Source organism: Erythrolamprus reginae, chromosome 1 (assembly GCF_031021105.1).
Source record: "Erythrolamprus reginae isolate rEryReg1 chromosome 1, rEryReg1.hap1, whole genome shotgun sequence".
NCBI classification, from domain to species: domain Eukaryota; kingdom Metazoa; phylum Chordata; class Lepidosauria; order Squamata; family Dipsadidae; genus Erythrolamprus; species Erythrolamprus reginae.
Genome location: NC_091950.1, coordinates 349,185,765 through 349,211,723, shown reverse-complemented (window position 1 = coordinate 349,211,723; position 25,959 = coordinate 349,185,765). Strand labels below are relative to the sequence as shown.

Genomic DNA, 25,959 nt, shown 5'->3' with positions numbered 1-25,959 from the left:
TGCAAAAATTCTGACAGGGTCTGCTTCAGCCTCCTGGTGCAGTGCTTTAGGTGAAGGCTAAAGAGAAATGCCACTGTAGCAAAGAGCCAGAGAGGGTCTTGATCCAGTGGGCCTATATCAAGGCCTAGAATTGGCTGACCATCTCAGCCTGCTGAACCTCCAGCCACTGGTACCTTGCCTTTCATCCCGCAGGTCTTTTCTCTACTTGGAAAGCCTATGCTAGTACTCTTCAGTGAGGTGCTTCTGCTGAGCCAACATCTCGGTCAGATCCAATTTGAACTGAGCCATCTATTTTGCCAAATATCACTTCATTTACAGAGTTTTGGAAAAGCTTTTCTTAAAATCTTTTCATGGCCTTTGTGCAAGGAACAGTGCTTTTCATTAATTCATTAGAAAAAAATATTTATTTTGGAATCTCAAAATATTTGAGCGCACATTCAAATATCATTCATCAGTTCTGATATCTGATTCTTAGTCTTTTTACCAAAGATTATATAAATTAATATCAGAATTGTGTACATTGTACATCTCTCGGGCAGTGTTCCCTCTAATTTTTTTTGGGGGTGGGCGTAAAAGTATAGTGTCTGAGCGGCAGTCCCTTCGGGACTGGGCGGCACAGAAATAATAAATAAATAAACAAACAAACAAACAAACAAATAAATAAATAAAAAACCCACCCTGTTTTGCCTCAGAGAATTTCAAAATAAAATACTGTACTGTGTGTCTATAACAGTGAGCTCATAATAGGGCAACTCTATCAATATCAAAATGCCACTTAAATAGTTGAGCTAGTTTCAAACTAGATTTTGATTTTCTTTCTCTCTTCCTTACTCCCATTCTTTTTCTTTCTCTTTTCCTTCCTCTCTTTTTTCTATCTGTTTCTCTCTCTTCCTCTCTTCCTCTCTTCCTCTCTCTCTCCTTCCCTCTCACTCTTTCCCTCTCGGCTTCTGGGCAGGTTTGGAAAACTCTGAGTTGATTATGATTTTTAAGTGAGCGATTGCTCACTGCTCAGCTTAGAGGGAACTATGCTCTCGGGGCTATGAATTTTTTCTCTTTTGTGAGTCCAGCTTATCTTTTGGGGCAATTGTCTCAAAATCCCTCAAGGGAAACCAAATTTCAGAAGTTGTCATTGTATCTTAACACAACTCTAAATACTTATTTCCAAAAGGTTCATGGCACTGCTACATTTATTCTGAAGGGGGGAAAGCTCATGGGATATGGAGGAGTAAGCAGTAAATAGTATTCTGTCCTCCATTCCCTTCAGCAGATTCTGGAGTGGGGGGAAAGTGGTAAAATGAGAAGGGATTTGAATATGACAATTTCTCATGACTGAGCTTGGGTATTTCTAGATGCGTAAGGGGTTCAGCAAAACATGCAGCTGAAGAAGACAGTAACATTGCTAGAACCTTGAACTCAAGGAGAGAAGAATGGTGTGTTTAGGGAGAGTACCAATTTAAGAAAAAAAATCTTCATCTTTTCTTGGGATCTCATCCCTCTAAGTATCTCTTACAGATGATGGGAATTAAGCTCATATTAAATTTAATCCATATGAATTCTCATAATAGCCACAGAAATAGCATGTATCTGAGAACAACATCTGCTCTCAGAACAGGAAAAATTGTGACAGCATGGTCAAATTTGTGCAGAAAGGGTCTTTAAAGATCTATTAGATATGATGACACTCAGTTCTGGTTGCTAAGCAGCAAGAACAGCAGGAGTAGTTCTTTCCCTTATGTTTGTGTGCTTTCCATAAGTATTTGATCATTTGGGCAAGAAGGATGCTGGACTAGTTGAACCTTTGGTATTATCCTGAATAATTATTCTTTGTAGTCTGTTTGCCTTTTGCAGCAAAAGCAAAGGCTAGTGGCACCTTGAAGATTTCTGCCCTTACCATTATTGTTGCTAAACACCAGTACTTTACATAATGGCATTTCAACTGATGTATTTTGTCATCAGCTCTTAGATGTTCAAGGGAAGACAGTATTTTTTTTTTCCATAGCAGCCTGCTTTTCTTGGCATAAATTAGTCCCCCACCTCTGTTTTTCTCTCCTGTCCCTTGCCTGAGGCTAACCTTGCTTTCTTTCCCACAGCAGAGTGTGAGAATTGCTAATTAGCTCAGAATTAACCCATAAAGTGATTAACCAGGGATCAGTAGAATTGATTTCCAAATATTACTTGTGAAAGGGATATGTGATGTGGTAGGAAATGTCTGGCAGTTCTTACAATTCCATGTATCTCATCAGCAGGGGTGGGCTGCTAGCCAAAACGCCTATTGGGCTCGCCTCCGCGGCTCTGGAGGCACCGTGAGTTCAAGCGGAATTATGCTTCTGTGCCCATGTGGTAGCAAAATCGCGCAGAGACACAAATGCGCCCATGTTCTGGCAAGGTTTTTTGCTTCCGCGCATGTGCGATTTTGCTACCTGCACAGGTGCAGAAGCATAATTCCGCTCAAACTCATGGTATCTCCAGAGCCGTGGAGGTGAGCCTAATTAGACGTTCCGGCTAGCAGCCGACCCCTGCTCATCAGGCTGATGGGAGACGCTGACCAGGTGAACAATCACATTTTTCCCTTGATTTCTGGGTGCCTGGGTGACACACCGTATGTAATGAAAGGGAGAATTATCTACGGGACCGTCTCTTACCACATATCTCCCAGAGACCCATTAGAGACACAGAGTTGGCTTCCTCCAGGTCCCATCAGCCAAGAAATATAGACTGGTGGGACCTCTGGGGAGAGCCTTCTCTGTTGCCGCCCCGGCTCTATGGAATCAACTCCCCCCGATGTCTGTACTGCTTTTACCCTGCTGGCTTTTCGTAAGGCCACAAAGACATGGCTATGCCGGCAGGCCCAGGGGCCCCTAAATTAACAACTAACTTGACCATCTGTATGAATATGATTGTGGATGAATGGTATGTACGCATGTTGTTGAGTTGTCCCAATACGAGTTTTAGATAGGGTCTTAATAATTAGACTGTTTTTTCTTGACTTCTTTTTATTGTTGTTTGTAATTTTATATTATAATTTTATATTGTTGTAAGCCGCCCTGAGTCCTTCGGGATTAGGCGGCATAGACGTCAAGATAGATAGATAGATAGATGGATAGATAGATAGATAGATAGATAGATAGATAGATAGATAGATAGATAGATAGATAGATAGATAGATAGATAGATAGAATGAATTGGAAAGGAAGCTGGCATGAATTTGTCATTTTTCTTATCTTCTCCTCGTTATTCCTCCTGCAAGGGAAGGACTAGTTTCTGCACAGAGAACACACCATTCTGTATTCAGACTACAGCGCAGAGCAGAGAAATATTTTTTTTTTTAAAAAAGGGAAAGAGCAAAACATTTGTCTGACTGTGTGCACTCTGCGTGGCTAGATGGACAGTAATTTAAAAGTCAATATTCTCCTTGCCAGCAAAGACCACATTCTTTCTACCCAGAGTTACAACAAGAGTGGTTTACTTTGGGCTCCAAACCGGTGAGAATCCCTAGAGCCCTTTCCCCTTTGGCGTGACTTCTCTTCTGAAACGTTCTTTCCCTCTTCAAAACCTTGATTGCCTATGCAGCCTGCTTCAGCTGTTCCTTCCCTCTCTTGTCTTTCCACTTTACTGAAAAATAAATTAGCAGACTAATTAGATGACTATCTTAAGCAGCCAGCAGTTGCTTCCTGCCACAACTCTAGCTGAATACAAGATGATCACAGCAGTTAAAAGTATCCACTTGAGACTTAGAATTGCCCAAGTTAATTTGCCTGCTCCACCTGGGGCAAGTCCCTGGGCCCCTTCCAGTGTCAGCTTTTTATTTTGAAGACATGGCTGCCTGAAGATGTAAAAAAGCAGTAAAGGTAGTGAAGGTGATGTCTTATTTCAGTGAGAGGGGAAAGACCAAGCAGTTGAGCAGAAAAGTATGTCAACATTATTTATTTATTTACTTATTTGATTTCTATGCTGCCCAACTCCACAAGGACATTCACAGGTTGGTCCACCTGTATGTTATTTGATGAATATGATTATATTCCATACCTATATCTTGTAACATTTATATTAATAATAACACAGGAGTTTTATTAATTATTTCCTTATAGCTGATAATATGCACATACTATCGGTTTTAAGAAGCAGAAGTATTTATTTTGATGCAAAAAAATGTGGACTGAGAAGCTGAATGCACAAATTGTTCTGAGTATTTTAATCCCCAAACATCTGGAGAGCAGAAGTGAAAAACTGATGATGATCCAGCTGTGCATCCATATCAGCTCTGCATTATTTTATGCTTTAACACTGTTGGCCGGATTGAGACTTATCTGAAGGAAGAGTTCTCCGTTATATTGGGAAAGAGAATCTAGGAATAGGTGGTAAGCCTGCTCCTCGAAGACCAAGTCATTTTTTAGCTACGCCTCCCTTGTCTGGTTCTTCCCCAGTTTTATTCCATCCTATTCATGATCCCAAAGAACTCGGGAAGAGGGGGCTGGAGAACAATTGATTTGACTTAGGCTTGCCTATACGTGCCCATCTTATCAAATCATAGACGTTTCTTTCTATTTTGTTATGCCGGCCGCAATGAAGGGCTACCAAAATTTTTACTACCACACTGTGGGCATGGCTTAGGCAGGACTCCCTGCATTTTCTTTCAACATCTTTCAGTGCAAATTGTGTCCTCTGGGGTGGAGCTTCATTTTCACTACCCCACTGCGTTCTTCCCTGTCTGGGCAGTAGCCCACCCCTGGCCAGCCGACACTTTCAATACAGGGCCATGCCATTCAGCCTCTCATAGGCATCCTGGACATTCATGAAGTTGTTAGCAGCCTTAGCTGAATGACATTTTAATCCAGTCATCCTCAGACCCTCAGGCAAGAGAGGATCTACAAACAGCAATACAGGTACTCCAAGAACATGGCTTCTCAAGAAACATTGAGAAGAGCCACTTTTCACCTACAATCAGATTGCTCTACTGGGGAGCAGTCATAGATGCTTCAGCATATATAGTATTTCTTTCCCTGGAAAGACAAGCCAGTCTGCAGGCATTGGTAAGCCACATTTAGGCCAAGAAGATAGATTCTCTGATTCTACTGTCACAGCTCCTTGGAAAGATGGTATCATGCCTATCTATCATACCATGGGCACGTCTTCATGCCAGGATGCTGTCAACTTAATAAACATTGAAATTTTAACCAGTACCGATCAAATTGGACCAGAAATATTTTGAGCATTTAAATAAAATAACATCCAAATTTATATGGGCGGGGGAAAGCCAAGAATTAAATTGAAGCATCTACAAGATAATAGGAATAAAGGGGGATTTGGTCTTCCAAAATGGGAACTCTATTATCAAGCATCTGCTTTGACATGGATGAAAGACTGGATTCAATTAAAAAATAAAAGAACATTAATGCTTGAGGGATATGATTTACAAACAGGCTGGCACAGATTCCTGTAGTATGGGTAAAACAAGACACATTCATACTTTCAAAGACATATGAATAGGGAATCATTATTTAGAATTTGGATTTTAAAAATCACTATAGGAAAATTCTGAGCTGGTTATCAAGTATAGAAGCAATGACACACCCAAACACAATGGATCTCCACAAAATGGCGAGGTATTCAGAAATTTTAGATGAAAGAGGAAAGTTAAAACCAACGCAAAAACTGGAATAACAAGGAATTAAGATTGATTGGTGGCCATACCTTCAAATTAAATCAAAATTAAATGAGGATAGGAAACAATTTGGTATACAAAGGGAACGATCAGAATTAGACAATTTTATTAGTACGGGGGGGGGGGGACTAAATATACAGATTTCTACTAAAATATAAAATAGAGGAAGAAACAGTAATAGGAAATATGATTAGTTGGGCCAAAAACTTTGGGTGTAACATAATTATAGAACAATGGTACAAACTCTGGAATAAAAGTTATAAACTTACAATAGCAACTACCTGTAAAGAAAATTTACAGTGATCCCCCGTTTATTGCGTCCCCAACCATTGCGAACAGGGTACTTCGCTATTTTTCAACCCGGAAGTCAAAAATACCATCTACGCATGCGTGCCGGGCACGCATGCGTAGATGGCAGCGGCTTCCCTGGGTCTTCCCCCTCTTGCTGGCGTCAGCGAGGAGTTTCCCCACCGCCCACGCAAACTCCTCGCTGCCGCTCGCCTGCCCACGCCGTTCGCTCCCCCCTCTTGCTGTCGGGAGGGCGAGAAGCCCTCCCCAGCACCCGCTCGCCCGCCCTTCGCCCTGGCGGAGAAATTCCAGCCCCCACCTGGTCCCGCCCGCGGCTCGGCTTCCCTGGCTGCTGCTCCGGTCGCCCGATCGTCTCCTGCCTCCCGTGCCGATGTTCCCTGCCAAGCCTGGCTCGGATTCCCTGGCTGCTTGGCCGGGGGGGGGGCTCGGCCGAAAGGAGCTGGAGACGCAGAGCTGAACACACCCCTTCATCCCCAAAGGCCGGCCTTTTTGTCTGGGAGGGAAGATGACGTGCCGGTGGCACAGGGGCGAGGGGCGGGAGGCAAATCGCTGCGTCTCCAGCCCCTTTTGGCCGAGCCCCCCCCCCTCCGGCCAAGCAGCCAGGGAAGCCGAATTGGGCTTGGCGGGGAACATCGGCACGGGAGGCAGCTTCTGCCGGACATGGGCAATGGGCGGGACAGAGAAGCGGGGAGAATCAGGAGGCTCCTTTGGCAGCTGGGGGCTGCCTGGCTTTGTTGTTTTGGCTGCAGCGGGTGCCAGGCAGCCTCCAGCCGCCAAAGGAACCTCCTGATTCTTCCCGCTTCTCTGTCCCGCCCATTGCCCGTGTCCGGCAGAAGCTGCTGCCTTATTGCTCTTTGCCGGCGGGATGCAAAGTGCTGGGGTGGGAGGGTGTCCTGACAGCCCCCCCACCCATATGCTTCGCCTCCCGCCGGGCAAGAGCGCTCGGGTGGCAACTTCTTCTAGATATTCCCAGCAAGCGAGATGCAGCGAGCGCCGGACAAGTGGATGGCGGCGGATGTGTTGTGCCACCAGTAATAAACTTCCAATTCCTCCTTTCAGTCGCGTGCGGCTGTCACCAATAAAACAGGTCTGTCCAGCTTGCTGAGCCGTTCGGGGCCACCCGGCCGCTTTATAAACTTGCCTTCCCCGGCGCACCTTTGCTGTCCCCACTCTTTCAAACCCGGGAGCGCGCCGCGTCTCGATCTCCGAGCGTGCCTGCCGAGCGTAGGTATTTAAGCAGCCAGCTCGATCCGAAGTTAAGTGAATAATGACGCAAATTACTATTTTCGCCTGGAAATGTCTGTTAGCGCTTTTGGAATATTTGATCTAATAATGGGCCCCCTGGAAACCTGGCATTTCGGAGGCTTTCATGCTCCTAGCAGGAGGGTTCGTTGCTCTCCGTTGCGCAGTTTAACTGCTGCAATCCTAATCCAGTTGAGGAAAAAGTGAAAATTGTTCTGTCTCCCTCCCTCCCACCCTCTCTCTGAATTCTCTCCTGCCCTGCCTCCCGATCACACGTAGCCAGCAGCGCCGTTATCACACGAGAAACGGTTCGCCAGTTTTTGCCTTTCTCTCTTCCTGGGCTCCCTGCTGGAGCGGAGAGCAGCGAATTACCCATCGGAATACCTACAGCGCCGCGCGCGCACAGGCGCGGGCGCGGAGCAGAAAACAAAACGGTCTTTCAATCGCTTTTTGCTTTTGAGAAAACCTTCCAATTCCCTTTTCCAAGGCGGGCTGGGTGTCCGGTAGAGAAACGTCTTATTAATGACTCGCATTTCCCCACCCTCCAGTCGCCTAGTGCCAAAACAAACCTCCCCAAAAAGGAAGGCAGGATGGGGCTTTTGTCCATAGTGAAGCAGACAGCGAGTGGCGAGTGATGCGCGGCGCTTCCTCTTGTTTATTGCCCTTCGCTCGCCTCCCCTCCGTATGAGTGAGTGGGAGAGGGAGAAAAGACGAGCGTTAGGACTCGGGGGAAATCTTACCCCCCTTGTTCGCTTCTTCAATCAGCTTGTCCTGTTCCTCAGAGCACGGGTAGCGGAGGCTTCAGCCGCCAAAGGAACCTCCTGATTCTTCCCGCTTCTCTGTCCCGCCCATTGCCCGTGTCCGGCAGAAGCTGCTGCCTTATTGCTCTTTGCCGGCGGGATGCAAAGTGCTGGGGTGGGAGGGTGTCCTGACAGCCCCCCCACCCATATGCTTCGCCTCCCGCCGGGCAAGAGCGCTCGGGTGGCAACTTCTTCTAGATACGGGCGATGTCCACGCTCTCTCTCGGCGCTTTCGAGCCGAGTCCGTGAGCGAGTTCGCTCCCGGACTCGGCTCGAAGGCGGCGAGAGACAGCGCCAAGGAACGGGCCTGTCCACGCTCTCTCTCGGCGCTTTCGAGCCGAGTCCGTGAGCGAGTTCGCTCCCGGACTCGGCTCGAAGGCGGCGAGAGACAGCGCCAAGGAACGGGCCTGTCCACGCTCTCTCTCGGCGCTTTCGAGCCGAGTCCGTGAGCGAGTTCGCTCCCGGACTCGGCTCGAAAGCGCCGAGAGACAGCGCCCCCCGGACCCCCAACCCGGGTTTGGGGGGCTGCTAGGAAGCCCTCCATGCCGGCGGCAAACAGCCGCGCCGCCCCCAATCTTCGGCTCCTCGCTAGCGCTGTGGGAGTAAAAACACCATCTGCACATGCGCAGACGGTGTTTTTACTTCCGCATCGCTACTTCGCGAAAACCCGCTCGTTGCGGGGGCTCCTGGAACGGAACCCTCGCAACGAGCGGGGGATCACTGTATATAAAATGTACTACCAATGGCATTTATCGCCACTGAACCTAGCTTTTAAATGTTGGAAATGTAACTATAAAATTGGATCTTATTACCTCGTGTTGTGGACTTGCCCTGTTAAAAAGAAATTTGGAAATGGTTAGTGGAAATTAGAGAACAGAAAATAACTATGAGACTGGAAATATTTCTGCTGGGAATTCTGGACCTGAAAATTGAGAAAAAAATACTATTACATTATATTACACACACTCATTGCAACTAGAATTAGCGTTGCACAATGCTGGAAACAAAGGGATACTCCAACCAAAAATATAATAATTAAGAAAATTATTGACTGTGCTGAATTAGACAAAATGATGATGGAATTAAATGAAAGAAAGGACTCAGAATACTATGAAATTTGGAACAAATTATATGATTGACTCAAAAAGGTAAAACAAAATAATTTAATTAGTAAACAATTAAATGATGATTTTCAACTATATTAAAATGAAAACTCTATTAATGAATAGTAACTAAGTATGTAAATGAAAAAGGTTATATAAGCATGAGATTATTGTTGGTATAAGTTGCTGTACTAACCCTAGAGGTTATGTATTGTTTTGTGTAAAAAAATTTGTGTATTTTGTTTTTTAAATTTAAATAACTCTAAAAGTTATTTTTTTAAAAAGAAAGTGCAGTTTGACATAGAGGTGGTGGAACGGAAAGTTATGGGCTCAACTCAATATTCTCTGCCTTCTTGGTAAGGATGATGTTTTCAATTCAAGGGCTTTGTCTGTTTTGCTCAGAAAATTTGAAGGTCGTGAGAAATTTAATTGCAGCAGATCCTCCAGCTAAAATGCAAGAGATGCACTCACTGGTCAAGTGCTGCTGCTTAATAGGATGGACATCGATGAAATATCTTGTCATTCCTGCTTGTCTAATGTATTTCAGGTAGAGAGCCTAGAAGACAAGTTGACGCTTTGCAGGCAAGCCTTGGAAGAGGTGGATTTTAAGCTACGTAGAGAAGAACTAACATCTGCACGAAGGTACTCTGGTAAAACCTGTATTGGGTTTAACTGCATGTATCTGTGGCTCTTGCAGTATGTTGGTTTGATTATTGTGTGTTATTCTGGATCAAGCAGAGATAAAAATAAGCTCATACTTGTTTTTAAAAGGAGTATATTGAATCTGGAGAAAGACACAGAAATACTTCATTGAATTCTCTTTATTGGGAAATATTGCTTTATACTTTTAATTGCTGATAGTCCATTTAAATGTTTCTGGGGAGATTGATTTTGTTATGATTGGACACTTCACATGTTGAATAAAAACTTTGCCCAACACTGTATTATATTCCACATGTTCCCAATGCATGATTTCTGCTCTAGTTGTATACTGTTCACTTTGCCCTCCAAGTTCTAATGAGCTGATAACCAGATCTCGGTGTACTTGGCCTTTTTTGTCTTTGCAACTTCTCATAGGTTAAAATGGGATATAATCTTTGTCTCCCTCTAAAATTTCTTGCACACATGTGTTGTACAGCTTCAGTTTGGTTGTTCCTTGGGTATGTCACGCTGCAGAGCAAAGTTGTTGCCAAGCTTGGGGCCAAATTGTGAGCAGAGTTGCTGCTGAGCATCAGGCTGCATTGCCAGACTGTGCTGTTAGCAGGGATCAAGCTTATTGTGGCTGTTGTAGCTGGATATCAGCACTTGTTGTTGCTGAAATTGCCCAACAGTTGCTTCCCAGTTCCTTATCCCATTGCATCTTTCCTTTTGCTGACCCTCTGACCAGAGATGGCCTGCTACTGTAATGGTCAGGTGCTACGCTGCGGTAGCTATTTTCAGGATGCGCACACAGTTGCGCGTCCTCGACGCACGCGTGCACGCCCCAATGCAAACATTTGGCTTCTGCATATGTGCAGCAAGCAAAATCTTGTGTGAAGATGCTCGCATGAGTGAGATTTTGGTGATTTTCGCTACTTTTTTGCTTCTGCGAAAATCGCCAAACTCTTAGAAAGATAGAAACATAGAAGACTGATGGCTGATGGCAGAAAAAGGCCTCATGGTCCATTTAGTCTGCCCTTATACTACTTCCTGTATTTTACCTTAGGATGGATATATGTTTATCCCAGGCATGTTTAAATTCAGTTACTGTAGATTTACCAGCCACATCTGCTGGAAGTTTGTTCCAAGCATCTACTACTCTTTCAGTAAAATAATATTTTCTCTCGTTGCTTCTGACCTTTCCCCCAACTAACGTCAGATTGTGCCCCCTAGTTCTTGTGTTCACTTTCCTATTAAAAACACTTCCCTTATTTAAGCCTTTAACATATTTAAATGTTTTCATCATGTCTCCCCTTTCCCTTCTGTCCTCCAGACTATACAGATTAAGTTCATCTTCTTCACGCATGTGTCCTCACGCAAGATTTCACTTGCTGAGCATGTGCAGAAGCCAAATATCATGCCGATGGGTGTGCGCATGCCATCCGGGCATGAACATGCCCTCAACGGCCTTGGAGGGCACACCGGTAGCACTGAAGATGGCAGTCCTTCGCTGCCTCTGACCCGTGTAATCTGTAGATCAACTTTGTGCTGAGGGTATGGTTGGGGAAAGCTGAGAATACTCTGGTTGGTTAGGGCAGTGTTTCCCAATCTTGGAAACATGAAGATATTTGGACTTCAACTCCCAGAATTCCCCAGCCAGTGAATTCTGGGAGTTGAAGTCCAAATATCTTCAAGTTGCCAAAGTTGGGAAACACTGGGTTAGGGGATGTCAGCCTCTTTTTGAACAAGCTGGAGTATTACTAAACTAGCCAGCTGTGTTTGATACCATATTATGCCTGTCAGAAGACCTGGATGTGGCCAACTAGCTGGTTGAGATATAGTTAACGAATGCCTGTGAATGGGCTTTTGCTGGTTAGCCCATCAACAAAGCTCCTTGCCTTTCTGGCAAAACCAGGACATGATCATTCTCACACCTTTTTCTCGTGAGGAGGGTGGGGAGCGAGGGAAAAATCAGCTGAATTCAGCTTTGGGAAGGTGAGAAGAGGGCTACTTCAGTACTCATCTTTCCAGTGCAGAAGAGCACTTTCAACCACGCTACTCTTTCCCTCACAGTTTCTTTTCAAAACCCATCTTTCTGCTGCTGAGATGTTTTGTTCCCGTTAATACTTGGAAGCCATTTAAAGTGGCTTCTGCCCCTCAGCTGCCTAGAATTTCAAATTTCGCAGCACTTTATTTCCTCTAAGTGTAATAAAACTTGATTATGTTACATAAACTATGGAATTAAAGGGAACTAATCCAAAGCTAGAACTTCCCTGACAGATATTTTTCCTTTTCAAAAAATTTTTACTTGTATACAAATTTCCTCTGATGTGCCCTCCCCCCCCCCCAAATTAACCTACCTATACCTTAAGCCCACCAGGCATAGTTTTGCCTTCTAAATCAGCAGAAAACATTTTCTTTTAATCCATATAAAGTGTCTAGACTTTGCTTATCGGGGCTCTATTCACCTACAATACAAGCCCAGGAACTCCTTTTCTATTTTGGCATAATTTTCCACCATGTCTGTTACCTTCCTCTGAACCTGTGCCAATTTATTTACAATACAGTGTATCTGTCCTAAAGTACCCCACACTGAACGAATACTTCATTGAAGTTTGTGCTAGCATAGAATAAAGTGGGACTGCTACTTTTAAAGAAGAAAAGCTATAAAAGTAAATTAATTGGTCCTCAGTAATTGTAGAGATTTAAAGTCCTGTCAGTCCAAGCAGAAGCTATTCTGTTCTTATTTGTTCCCAGGCTTCTTATTGTACCAGTAGCATCTTGTCACCTGGTGTAATTTCTTATGTCAGGACAAGAAAACTGCTGCTGGCACTGTGGGCTTCCTCTCCACGAAGTATTCATATTGAAGAATGTGATATGTTGAAATTGCCCATTGTAATTCAGATCTCAGGACAGATTATGGCTTTTGGCATTAGCAAACATTGAAAGGTAGCTGCACCACAATGAAATATTCTGTGGGCTTGGACTAAAGGCTTTATTCTGCTCTCCGCTTCCCTGATTATGGAAAAGTTACAGAATTAATCTTCCTCTCTTTATGTTCCTCAGCAATTTTATTCAGGGGCATTTGGTGATACTGAAAACAGTACAGAGCCATCACAAATAATTTAATCCTCCTATGACGCCCAGGTTAGAAGGCATACAGACTACAAAATGGAGATTCTGTTTCATTCTAATTCTCAAATTACTCATCATCTCAAGATACAGTATATATTTACACACACACACACACACACACACACACACACACACACACATACATACATACATACATACATACACACACACACATATATACATACATACATATATATATACACATATGTGTGTGTGTGCATGCGTGTGTGTGTATATATGTACTGATATATACTGTATGTGTATATATATAAAACATTTTTGCTGAATATTTAAAATTAAGGGAGACTAGGATAGCGCTATTTCGGCCTTGTTCTGGCCTCATCAGCTAGCCATACCCTTACTGGGATTTGATCCTGGGGCTTCTGCCTTGTAAGGCAGAGAATTAACCTCTAGGCCACCAGATCTGATCCCTTCAGCTTTGTACCAGGGAGGGGCTACATGTTTTTTCTGTTGGATCCACTGGAAGAAACCCGAATATGCAAAAACATACATACATACGTGTGTGTGTGTGTGTATGAGACACTCAGTAATTCTAAAATTGTCTGAACTTGTCTGTTTTCTTTCTTCAGCTACACTTCTAAAAGTCCTGCTTTTGCTTTTCCAATATAACTTTATCCTGTACTTCGCCCTTAATTCATTCTGTAATCTAGTTTGGCACCATTTTCACTCTGGGTCTTGTTTTATTCTCTAGGGACAAACTGTATTGTGCTTACTGCTTTTCCGAACTATACTAGAGAGCTTACTTGGAACTGGCAAACAAATAGCTAGTGTATATTTATTTCCAACTACACCAGTGCTGCTGTGTTTTCTTTGTTGTAATGGATCTGTTACTAGAGATATTACTTTCAGATGCTTTATTTTGTTCTTATGCTTTCTGCTAACAATATCAATCTTGAATTCTTTCCTTTTTTTTTAAATGGAGCTTTTTACTTAGCTACAAGTTTTATAAAAATGAAGAAACACTAAAATTCCAAGTTGAATGTTTCGTAATGTAAGAGCAGCCAAGAGTTTAAAAATGAAAGAACAGGACCAAAATGGCTTTGTAAAAACTCTTTTAAGAAGATGAACAAACTTGAATTTGTTACATGTAGCAAATACTGTAACAATTCACAAGACAATTATGTCACTTCTAAATCAGAGAAGGAATCATAATACTGATTTTTTTTAAAGTGTGGGGAAATTAACATAGTAAAATGCAAGCATGTTCATAGGAACACTTAGTCATATGCCCATCTTCCAGCAAACTGAAATAATTACTAGGTTGTCATCTCATCTGCCATTATAAAAGCTACCTTAACTAGATCTTTCTGGGCCAGAAACCTTTATTTTTTTACTAAGTATCTGTCTCTCCCACCTCCTTGCAGAGAATCGCTGGAAAAAGAGAAAAACATGCTAGAAACCAAGGCCGAAATTTATGGTAAGACATATCTGCAGTAAGTTTTCCTATTACGGTGTTCTTCAGATGCCTTGGATGTCACCCACCAGAATTCCCAGCCAAGCATTGCTGGAGGCTATCATGTTTGGGAAGTAATTAAGATAATTTTATAATTAAAAAAATTCAAAGTTACCTGATTTGGTTACCTTTTGGAAAAACCAGTTACCTGGGGTTTTTAATAGTAGTATTATAATGTGTTTCTAAAAGTTTACAAATTCCTTGATACTTTAGAAATCACACACTTTGTGATAGTGGCCATATATATCTGCCTGCCTACACTTTTGTGTAGTTAATTTTTTTAAAAAACCCTGCAAGTAAATAAAAACTACAATCCAGAAAGGTGCAGAAGAGACTGTTAAAATGATTATTATTTTTGTCACATTTGGAAAGTTCAAGCGATCCCTCCATTTAAATTGTAGGTGCAGAAGCAGGTAAGGAGGTTTGTCAGCATATACAGCACAAATCAGTGAAGAAGCAAAAGAAGACAGCTTGTGGTTTCTGCCTATTCTAGCAGAAAGCAACTGTTCTAAATTTGCTGTAACTGAAATACCTACGTAACCTGTGCTCACTGCTTGTGCTGTGTGTCTCATCTTTGAGAGGAGATTCTTGATCTAGGGTAGGCCCATCAAACTGGTGGCCCGCAGGCCAGATACGTCATGGGCAGGTCATGCCCAAAGGGGGAAAAAAGTCACAATATATCATATGCCACGTGACACGATCGAGTTTGATGCCAGTGACATAGGGCCTTTTCTTCAGCATTGCTCTACTTATCAGGGTCCCTTGCCAAGTGTTCTGTCGGGCTCTCTGCTAGACTCCTCCCAAAAATTCACAGGTACAAATTTCAGACACACACACGTTTGAAAATTCAAAACAATGTTCTTTATCATGAAAATTCACTTAAACTAAGCCCTCTTTTGGTATAGCAAAGAGCACTCGTCTCCAAACAAACTGGTAATTTGTACAAGTCCCTTATCAGTTTTGTGATACTTAGCTTGCAGCTGTGAGGCAATTCACAGTCCTTCTTCTTTCACAAAGTGAAACACACTTTGCTCTGGTTTAGTTTCAAAACGGGGAAAAATCAGCACACAAAAAGTCAAATCAGTAAAGCAGTCACGAAACACAACAATCAGATAATCCTCCACAATGGCCAAACCCACAGGCTGCTATTTATAGCAGCCTCACTAATTACCACAGCCCCACCCAACCACTGGTGGCCTCATTTTCTTTGATAATAATCTCTCAGTTGTTGTTGCCTATGCATCGCTCTCCGCATTCGTGGCTGTATCATTAACTCTTGTTCTGAATCCAAGGAGGAGCTAGATAATTGATCTCCTTCTGAGCTGTCTGCCACACTCTCCTCCTCCCTGTCACTCATGTCTTCTTGGTCAGAGGAGCCTTCATTAGCAGATTCCACCGGGGGCAAAACAGGCCTGCAGCATGTGGATGTCTCTCCCACATCCACAGTCCTTGGGGCAGGAGCTGGCCCAGAGCTAACCACAACACCAAGAAACTCATTTTAATCTAGGCAGAGTGTAAGTCTTTTTTTATTTATAATATGCCATTATAAGTGTTAAAATTCAAGATCATCAATGGAATTGTTTAAAAATGGCTTTATTACATTTTAAATTTGATTGTCCTTCTGTCCAGGGCAATGTATAAAACAAAGTATATTTAAATAAAATATAAATAAAATGCATGTCTCCTAATCGAGAAGATTGACTTCTCGGGACTACTTAGATTGAGACGTGCAGTGATTTCTTTATCATTTGTATTCATTTAAAGATAAAACACTATGCTGTGTGCCCCAGTAGCAGAATTTGAAGATCATCTGTTCTTATTTGTTTACACGCAATATTTGTATACTAGTGAGTCTCTATGGATTTTCAAAGGCTTACAAGAATACACAGACAATTTATAATCACTAAAAGCGAGATACAAAAATCTGTCCCAGTATGCCAACAAATGATCACCATTTGTTTGAAAATCCTTGGTAATATCACTTAAAATTACTTAATAAAACATCTCCATATAGACACTGTTATGACTGTGCTTCTAAATATAATCAGGGAGAATGCCATCAGTATCTCTGTGGATAGTTTCATAGGAATGGAACATGATACGGATAAACATCATGCTTTTGTCCTCCCCACCTTGAGGTGGGATATTGAGGGAAGGGCCCTCAATATCCCAGCTCAAAACATATATCTGAAGGCCCTGCAGATGCCAAGCCAAAAATATCTGCAGGGGTTAAAATCAACACTTTGGTGCCATATTGGAGCCATTGTAATGCCCACAAAACCTCAGTGTCAGAGTTCCAGGAATCAGTAGCCTAGGAAAAGTATAAGCATGCATATCTACTCAGTACTTAGTTTGAACCCCTTTCGCAGTAATTACTGCCTCAATGCGACGTGGCATGGAAGCTATCAGCCTGTGGCACTGCTGAGGTGTTATGGAAGACCAGGATGCTTCAATAGTGGCCTTCAGCTCTTCTGCATTGTTCAGTCTCATATCTCCCATCTTTCTCTTGGAAATGCCCCATAGATTCAGAAGGAAGCATGAACTCTGCAAAATTTCCTGGTAGACGGCTGCGTTGACCCTGGACTTCATGAAGCACAGTGGACCAACACCAGCAGATGCCATGGCTCCCCAAATCAACACAGACTGTGGAAACTTTTGCATCTGGTTTGGAAACCAAGGACCCAGAGTATGGAGGAAGAAGGGAGAGGCACACACAGCAAGATGCTTGAAATCTAGTGTGAAGTTTCCACAGTTTGCGTTGATTTGGGGAACACAACTATCTACCAGGAGATTTTGGAGTACTTCATGCTTCCTTCTGTAGATGAGCTTTATGGGGATGCTAACTTCAATTTTCCAGCAGGACCTGCCCACACTGCCAAAAGCACCAAAACCTGGTTCAATGACTGTGGGATTACTGTGCTTGATTGGCCAGCAAATTCTCCTGACCTGAAACCCATAGAGAATCTATGAGGCATTGCCAAGAGAATGAGACATGAGACTGAACAACACAGAAGAGCTGAAGGCCGCTATTGAAGCATCCTGGTCTTATGTAATACCTCAGCAGTGCCATAGGCTGATAACTTCCACACCACGCCGCATTGAGGCTGTAATTGCTGCAAAACGGCCCCAAACCAAGTACTGAGTACATATGAATGCTTATACTTTTCAGAGGTCCGATATTTCTCTATGTACAATCCTTGTTTTATCGATCGCATGTAATATTCTAATTTTCTGAAATGTGGGATTTGGGGTTTTCATGAGCTGTACCCCATAATCATCCCGGCTTGAACTATCTTGCCTTGCCTATAATGAGTCTCTCTCATATATTATGTTTCACCTTTTAAGTTGCATTACTGAAATAAATAGACATTTGCACGATATTTAAATTTTTCGAGTTTCACTTGTGTTATGATATTCAAAACAGGTGCTTTTTATCTGTCTCGTTTATTTGGTTCTTCCTTTTTTTACACTGCTCCAGAGCGGACTTAAAATGCATTTCTGAGTACTTGTGCGGGACAAATGTAATTTGACACTTCAATATCTGAAATAATGTGTGCCACCAGATGCACTTGACCTCTTCTGTAGTGAAGTGGTTTTAGTTCCATATCAGAAATAAGTGTGCCTGCTCTAAAAATACAAGTGAAGAGAATTGTTGATTTTAATAAAGCTTTCTACAAGTTAAGGGCATTAACCTATCTTGAGAAAACAGGCTATAGACCAGTGATGGCAAACCTTTTTTCCCTTGGGTGCCAAAAGTGTGTGCACACACACTATCTCGCCTGTGTGAGTGCCCACACCCATAATTCAATGCCTGGGGAGGGTGAAAATTGCCTCCCCCCCCCGAGACCCTCTGTAGGTCAGAAACAGCCCTTTTCCCAACCTGGTGGGCCTCCCCTATCCCCCCAGAGGCGCTCCGGAAACAAAAAAATGTCCTCCCAGAGCCTCCGTATGAGCCAAAGATCAGCTGGCCAGGGCGTACATGCGTGCTAGAGCTGAGCTAGGGCAATGGCTCGCGTGCCACCTTTTGGCATCACTGCTATAGACTATCTTCAGAAGCTAAATTAAGTTCACTGCAAAGAAATCCCACATTGGGTCTTCTTTATACTAAAGGGAGTACAAAATAGTCTTGTCATATCTTGACACTCTTTTTGTCCAAACAAAGGGAAATGGCTGTTTTAGTGATACTTTTAGGGAGACTGGTTTGTACAGGGTACACTTCTATCAGCTTTGATTTGTCCAGCATAAAGAACTAGAAATAGAAACAGTGATGAGTCTTCCCAATTCTGGATGCCCCTGTGGTGAAATTCTTGCACTTATGTTAGGTTCTGCATAAAACATTAAACAGCATAACTAGAGTAGCCTCCTGACAAAATAAGAGCCCGTTTCTTCCAAAATTGTGTTCATGTTTTCATTTGCGGAGACTGCAGCTAAAAAAGGAAGTCGCAGGGTAAAGCTTTATGGTTGAAGAGGAGCTATCATTTTACAAGTTGGGTAATGTAATTTAGTGCATTCCTAATCATTGACACACTGGGGGGCATTGCCGAGAGCACTTCTTCAGTTGCATCGGGAGGGCTGTGGGTTCGCAGCTCCTGGCTAAACTAAAATTTTCGTTTGCATCAAGACTATATCTTAAAATCTCCTGCCCCAGAAAGGAACACAATATCTGAGGATCAAGAGGTGATTGGAGAGAGAGTTGAGTAATTGGCTGCGACAGCAGCAAGCGGTACAAAGATAAAGTCAATACAGCCTAATTGGGAAGAAACAGAAAAGTCTCAGAATGCCTGGAAAGGAATTCACAGTCAGTAGTTGCCATGAAGAAACAAAATATCTCCCTCCTTCAAAAGTGTCTCTCTATAGCGGGAAATTATCAAAGAAAAGCATTAGAGTCCAGAATTCAGTTCAAAGGCATTGCAGGGAAGAGCGCTAACACAAGGTGTATGTAGTCATGCGAGGGAGTGTATTTTTATTTTTGCATTTCAGAAGGGCACAGACTAGTTAACACTGCCTGCAGCTGGAAAGAGTACTTGAAAGGCTAAACCAGTTTTTAACTTGTATACCTACAGGAGCACAGACTGTATTGGTCAGGTATTTATCTTTGTAAATCAGCAAATTTAATTGTAAAATGCATTACTAATTGAGCAATAGCTGCATTTCCCCAGTAACCAAGTGTTGAAGATTTAGACAAAGAAAAATGAATTTGTCCTGTGGTGGTGTTTTCTTTTTTAAAAAGGTCAGAGCAAATTCATTTCCAGACCTACCTTTTTTTTCTTTTTGTTCCTCCATAGATGCAGCACTAGGCTACTACCTTTGACAGAGTAAATACTGCCTTAATTCTTGCTTCACTTTGCTATATGGAAAGGTCCCAATGCATAATTGTGTTTTCCTACTATCTGTCCTTGGCTATTTAGGGTGCACTGCCACCTGCTGGAATATTGAAAAGTTCAGTATATTTTTCACATTTGAAAATATTTTTCACTACATAAGATTATATGTTAGAATCTGAAGTAGCACCCATATTTATAAATGTCCGTAGCCTCCCTGAAAATTCATTAGTTATTAATCATCTGAATTACAACATCTGGGGCATTTTAACTGAAACATCTTGTGTAACATTTTAAACCATGTTACTGGTCATTAGCAATATTTTCTAGGGCTCAATTAACTACTTTCAAGATTTCCTAGTAGTTCAACTACTATATGAAATCTTTTTACACTACTCTTCCATATACTCATGGTTCTTTGTATCTATCTACAGTACAATTTTGTCATCTTTGTATTTTATCATGCCCCTATCTATATAAAAGCTTCCTTGGGTTTCTGTACATTTCAAAAATAAATATTTAATATTTCCTATGCAATCATTTATCTTCATTGCACTGCTTGTTTCATGGGTAACTTTGTCTCTTTTTGCTCATCTGTGGAATTTCGTACTTAGGAAGACATTTAGCCCTGGTCCTTGCTGAAACTACTCGATGAATAGTAAATATATGCTATATGAAGACTTGTTTTTAAAAACCCTAAGAAAATTAATAACCTTGCTGCAATATCAATCTAGGTATAGTTTGGGATTGGATTTTTTTTCCTAACAATTAATTTGCAGTATTTTCATGCCCACAATCAATACTCCATTGCGAAAGAGTCAGCATTCAAAAGCTTCGGAGAAAGCATCCCATAATAAATCTGGAGCTGCCATTCAGCTAAGGGCTAGCGACCTTTTGCCCATGTTTTAATGCACCGAGCTCCTCTCGCTAAAGCTGCCTCCCTTAGGGAGCTGGCAAATATAAAGGGACATCTGCCTGAGCTGTTATATTAACACCCAAGACTTCCCATTAAAATCATACTCCTCTGGCAGTCCCAGGTTGAACCGCACTGACCTCTGCTGCCACTGCAGTCAGTAACAATGATTTTGTTGTCAAATAAGCCGTCCCCAAACTCTGACCTCTCCCAGAAATTACAAAAGCACTGAAATAGGCTCTGAATGGGCTTGATTGCTGTATAGCAGCAGAAAAATAGATATATGAAAACGGTAGAGTGCAGAAGTTGAATAGCCTTTGACTTCATTTTAAAGTAGCTTTTTTATTACATTTTGTATGTCACCCTTCCTCTGAGGAACTCCGAATACACAGAATGGAATCTAGCACCATTACTATAAAATGGGATTTCTTTTTTCCTTTTGGCAAGCCCTCATAACCTAGATTATATAGATCAGCCTGCACAGTTCAGTCAACCACCTCCCTACAATAATTCCTTTTGAAGTAACCTTTTTTCCCCCTACTCAAGATGGTTTGTGGCATGTGAATAGGTAAAATGCTTGTGTATGAATGAGCTCAGATCAAAAATCATGTTCAATTATTAAGTTTTTAGGAATCTCATTCTATTCTATTGGTAACCTTAACACTCTTGACTCAAAGGTTTAAATTTATGAGGGACATCTTAATCATTTGTTATATTTTATTTTACTCCCATCCCCTAAGTTGCTGCCCTAAAAATACATTTTAACCATTTGAAATTTCAACCCTGTGAATATTATGTAAACATTCTCTGTAAATCAGAGTAATCTTACTATCAGTCAATCAGTGGTCTTCTTTAAATCATGCAATGGCTTAAATTAAAATACTACATTTTGTAGTTTTTTTTATTAATGTTCTCTACTTAATCTTAAAAGCATTAAGCAGAAGCCCCCAGTTTTGTCAGTATTCCAGCTTTAATTATATAAAGATACTTTGAACATCTTGAGATTTCCTTTCATGAAATACAGTCGGTTAACCTTGTTCATCTTTTGAGAGCAGGATGTAAGATACCCAGTCAGACACACAGTACATACAAAGTAAACCAGAAGCTCACAATATTTAGAATAAGGCTCCTAGATTTCATGCTGAGCCCTATTCAGGTTGTTACGAGTCAAGTGCCATGGAAAATTTACCCATGTGCAAAATACATGACAGAAAAAGAAAACTATACTGTAGTAGGAAATTTACTACGGAAAAAGAATAGAACATTAATAATGATACTGCAAAGACAAGGGAAACTTGCTAACATTAAGAAATGCCGCTTTTACTGTCCTGCTCTATGGCACTTAAAGAAATACCTAAAATCAGGTTTAGTAACACTGCAAAATGCTTAAGACCGATAACCTTAGTATTTAAAACAAATTACGTTTTATTCTGAGGAGTCTATCCTGTCTTTACAATGTGTTTTGTTTTTTGTTGTTTTTCTGTCTTTCCAGAGAAAGAGCTCAAAGTGCTTCGTCATGAGAATCGGAAGACTGTAGCGCTTTCAGCGGTCATCATACTCTTAGTGTTTGTTATTTATACCTGTTGGACCATGTAACTTTCAGTTGCTGAAATGTAATGATTTACTGTAGATCGTGATAATTCTACCTCCCTTCCCAAATTGTGCCAAGGGTAAGATCAGCTTTCCATACCAACATGGCTCTGCAACGTGGACCATCTTAGTATAATTCCTCCCAAATAACTTCAGTAGAAAATTAACCAGGGACAAAAAGCAGGCTTAGTTGGATCTTCCAGCTGATGGCTAAGGAACAGGATTATGAGGGCAGGTTAGTTGCATCTTGATTGTAGAATAGCCGTCATCGAGCCTGAGCTGGGGCCACTGCTTTTTTCCTTATGGCAGGCAATATATAGAGGCGTCTATGTCTTTCATTAAGTCCTTTTAATCATGTTAAAAACGTTTTTAAGTCATAGATCATTTTGTGAGCCAGTTGACTACTTTTTTCAAACTCCATTATTTTTTTAAGGGGATAAGTTACTGTATAGTTTTGCCTTTGTGGGGGGGAAAAGTCAATCCAAGTGATTATTAATATTTGCATTTTGAACTGAAATAAAATGAAGAAATCTAAAAATAAATGTGCTACCCTTTCCCCCCCCAAAAAAAGAGCTCTTTTTCCTTTCCATTTTTGGTTAGGTCTCCCGTGTCAATTATTTTATCAGGAACGCTTTGTAATTCTCCTTCCTTTCCTGACTTTTAAGTTTTTCACCATGTTAGAGTTAATTGGTTTAACATTTTCCTGACTGTAACAATGCCTCAAGTTCAGTACCTATTAGCACCTCTGTTGTTGAAGGAACAAGGCATTCTAATGCTGTCAAGCTGTTTTATTTTGCTTTGGAAATACTGTACACTCCTGGCTCCTTTTAGTTTCTGCTTCAATATGCGCTCAAGCCTCATTCCTTTTGTTTTCTACTTTGGCAATAATAACCATGGCTCCCTCCTTTTGTATCTGTCATTCAATTACATCCCTCTGTCCAAAAAAGTATATAAATCAACCTTTGAACATTGCTGTTTTCAGAAACAGAAATTCAGCTCTTCCTTCATTGCAAATAAATAAATTGCCCATGTGTGTTTGTTTTAAATCCTTTTTTTTTAAACATAATTTAAATGTTAGGGCTGTGCATTTTAGAAATGACTTGCAAAAAATACCTCAGACCACATATGATCTGAGCCCTTCTCTATACCTTAATGCAGCCTATTTTTCAGTCTTCTACCTAAATCTAAAAAAGATACCACAGCCTTAAAGAGTCATCAACTCATCTAAAGTAACTATCATTCTTCAAGCAGCCTCCCCAACAATGTAATCAAGTGTTTTGAAGATAAAAACCAACCTTGCCTAAATATAAGTTGCACAAAGCAAAAGAACTATTTGGGAAAATCTGTTAACACTAGCAAAGTATCCCTGCTTAAGTGCTAAAGAAACTGCCCTACTCATCAATTACTCTGCATGTAAGCCCAAGCGGCTGTACATAAGCAAACCTTCAGATAACTTTTCAAGGAGCCATGTGATGCTTCCAAAGGACATGGTAATTCAAAGCTTTGAAGAGAGCTGCTTTCTCATAGTAGAGTGGGCATTTATTTCATTCATTCATATATCTCCTAACCATATACTCTCAATATAGATATAATCTCAATATAGATATACCCTAACCGTATACAGTGGTCCCTCGACTTGCGCGTTCTCGATTAGCGCGAAACGCTGCAACGCGGTTTTTCAAAAAATATTATTTAAAAAATAAAATATTAAAATATTATTTTAAAAAAAAATTTTTTTTAAAAAAAATTTTTTTTAAAAAAAAAATTTTTTTTAATTCTGTTCCCTGAATGGAGACCGCCGGCCGCTCAATCGGGCCGGCAGGGAACAGAATGGAGCCTTCCGCGGCGGGGCTGGTAAGGGGGGGAGCCGAGGGGGGAGCCGAGCCCAGCCCCGTGGCATTCGCCTAGAAGTGCTGGTGAGGAGCAGAAGGTCTGTCTTGCCTCAATCCCCAGCACTTCTCCTAGGAACACAGGGAGGCGAAGGGGCGAGGGGGGGGAGAGAAAACGGGAGGCTCAGGAAGGGAGCTCGGGAAGGAGCCCACGGTCAGTCGGCTGCGGGAGGAAGGCGATTGTTCCGCTGCCGCCAGCATGGCCTGGCTGGCAGCGGAAGATGTAACGGAGCCCACGGGGGATTCGCCTTCCTCCCACCCGCAGCCGAGACTGATCGTGGGCTCCTTCGCAACCTCGGAGAGCTTCCTGGTTTTCGTGAGCTTTCATGCCCTGGAAGCTCTCCGAGGTTGCGAAGGAGCCCACGATCAGTCTCGGCTGCGGGTGGGAGGAAGGCGAATCCCCCGTGGGCTCCGTTACATTTTCCGCTGCCAGCCAGGCCATGCTGGCGGCAGCGGAACAATCGCTGGGCGGAAGGCGTGCTCGGCTCCAGCCGCTTTCGGCCGAGCCTCCCCGGCCAAGCAGCCAGGGAAGTCGAGCCAGGCGTGGCGGCGGCCTGCGCCGATGTTCCCCGCTGCGACGGAAGGCAGTCGCTTGGCTAGGGAGGCTCGGCCGAAAGCGGCTGGAGCGGCAGAGCCGAGCACGCCTTCCACCCAGGGAGTCCTGCCCTTTCATTCCCGCCGACCACAGGGGCGAGGGGTGGGGATGAAGGGGCAGGACTTCCCGGGCGGAAGGCGTGCTCGGCTCTGCCGCTCCAGCCGCTTTCGGCCGAGCCTCCCTAGCCAAGCGACTGCCTTCCGTCGCAGCGGGGAACATCGGCGCAGGCCGCCGCCACGCCTGGCTCGACTTCCCTGGCTGCTCGGCCGAAAGGGGCTGGAGCGGCAGAGCCGAGCATGCCTTCCGCCCGGGAAGTCCTGCCCCTTCATCCCCACCCCTCGCCCCTGTGGCCGGCTCATCCAGGGGGGCGTGTGTGGACTGGCAAGCGGCAAGCGGGAAGACCAAGGGACATTCAGTTCCTTCAGCCGCCCAACACCTGATCCGCTCCGCAGCGCGGCAGCAGCGAGGAGCCGAAGATGGGGTTTCCCCTTTGCCTTTACCCCATCTTCGGCTCCTCGCTGCTTCCGCGCTGCGGAGCAGATCAGCTGTTGGGCGGCTGAAGGAACCTCCCCTTGGTCTTCCCCGCCGCCCACACGCAAACTCCACCATCTGCGCATGTGCGGCCATGAAAAAAATGGCGCACATGCGCAGACGGTGGTTTTACTTCCGCATCCAATATAACGCGGAAATCGGTTAGCGCGGGAGGTCTTGGAACGTAACCCCCGCGCTAACCGAGAGATCACTGTACTGTACTCCCAATGTGCACAAAAATAAAACAATTATTACATTTTGTAAGAAAACAATCCCCCCTGGGACAATTCACTGAACATCTGCCTTTTCTGCAATCACCTAACATATTATAAAGTTAGATAGGAAAACTATGTTGATGTATTTATATATTGAAATTTTTTTAAATGGCATATTTCACAAAAGAGTTCTATCCAGAACAGCCCTTTTTCTATAGTCTACTGTCAACTGCATTTCCTAAAATTTGACTACTATTCTACCTACTCTAGTGATGTTACACAGAAGTTGCCCATTTTCTGATTGGCTTTTGGCTCTATAAGAGGGGAAACATTTTTTGCCCAAAATTTAAGCTTTTAAAATAGCTTTTCTGTTTCCTCCTAATGTTATCCCCAGATCCACCCTATGAAGCAGGTTGGGCTGAAACAGTGGCAAACCTAAAATCACTCTGTGAGTTCCAGTCAAGTGGTGCCAGAACTTATACTTCCTCAACCCAGGATGTATCACAAAGAGCTGGAATGTTTACCCCAAAAAGAAAACACA

General features: G+C 42.8%; 1 protein-coding gene across 1 annotated transcript in view; it reads left to right on the top strand.

The window, feature by feature from the left end:
* CCDC167 (coiled-coil domain containing 167) overlaps positions 1–23,219 on the top strand; it is a 29,239-nt gene extending 6,020 nt beyond the window's left edge. Inside the window, exons 2-4 of the mRNA XM_070734252.1 lie at positions 9,664–9,758; positions 14,276–14,328; positions 22,091–23,219. Of these exons, the coding sequence (XP_070590353.1) occupies positions 9,664–9,758; positions 14,276–14,328; positions 22,091–22,194 (252 nt within the window). The 3' untranslated portion in view covers positions 22,195–23,219. The remainder of the gene's footprint in view (positions 1–9,663; positions 9,759–14,275; positions 14,329–22,090) is intronic.
* Positions 23,220–25,959: the final 2,740 nt, after the last annotated feature.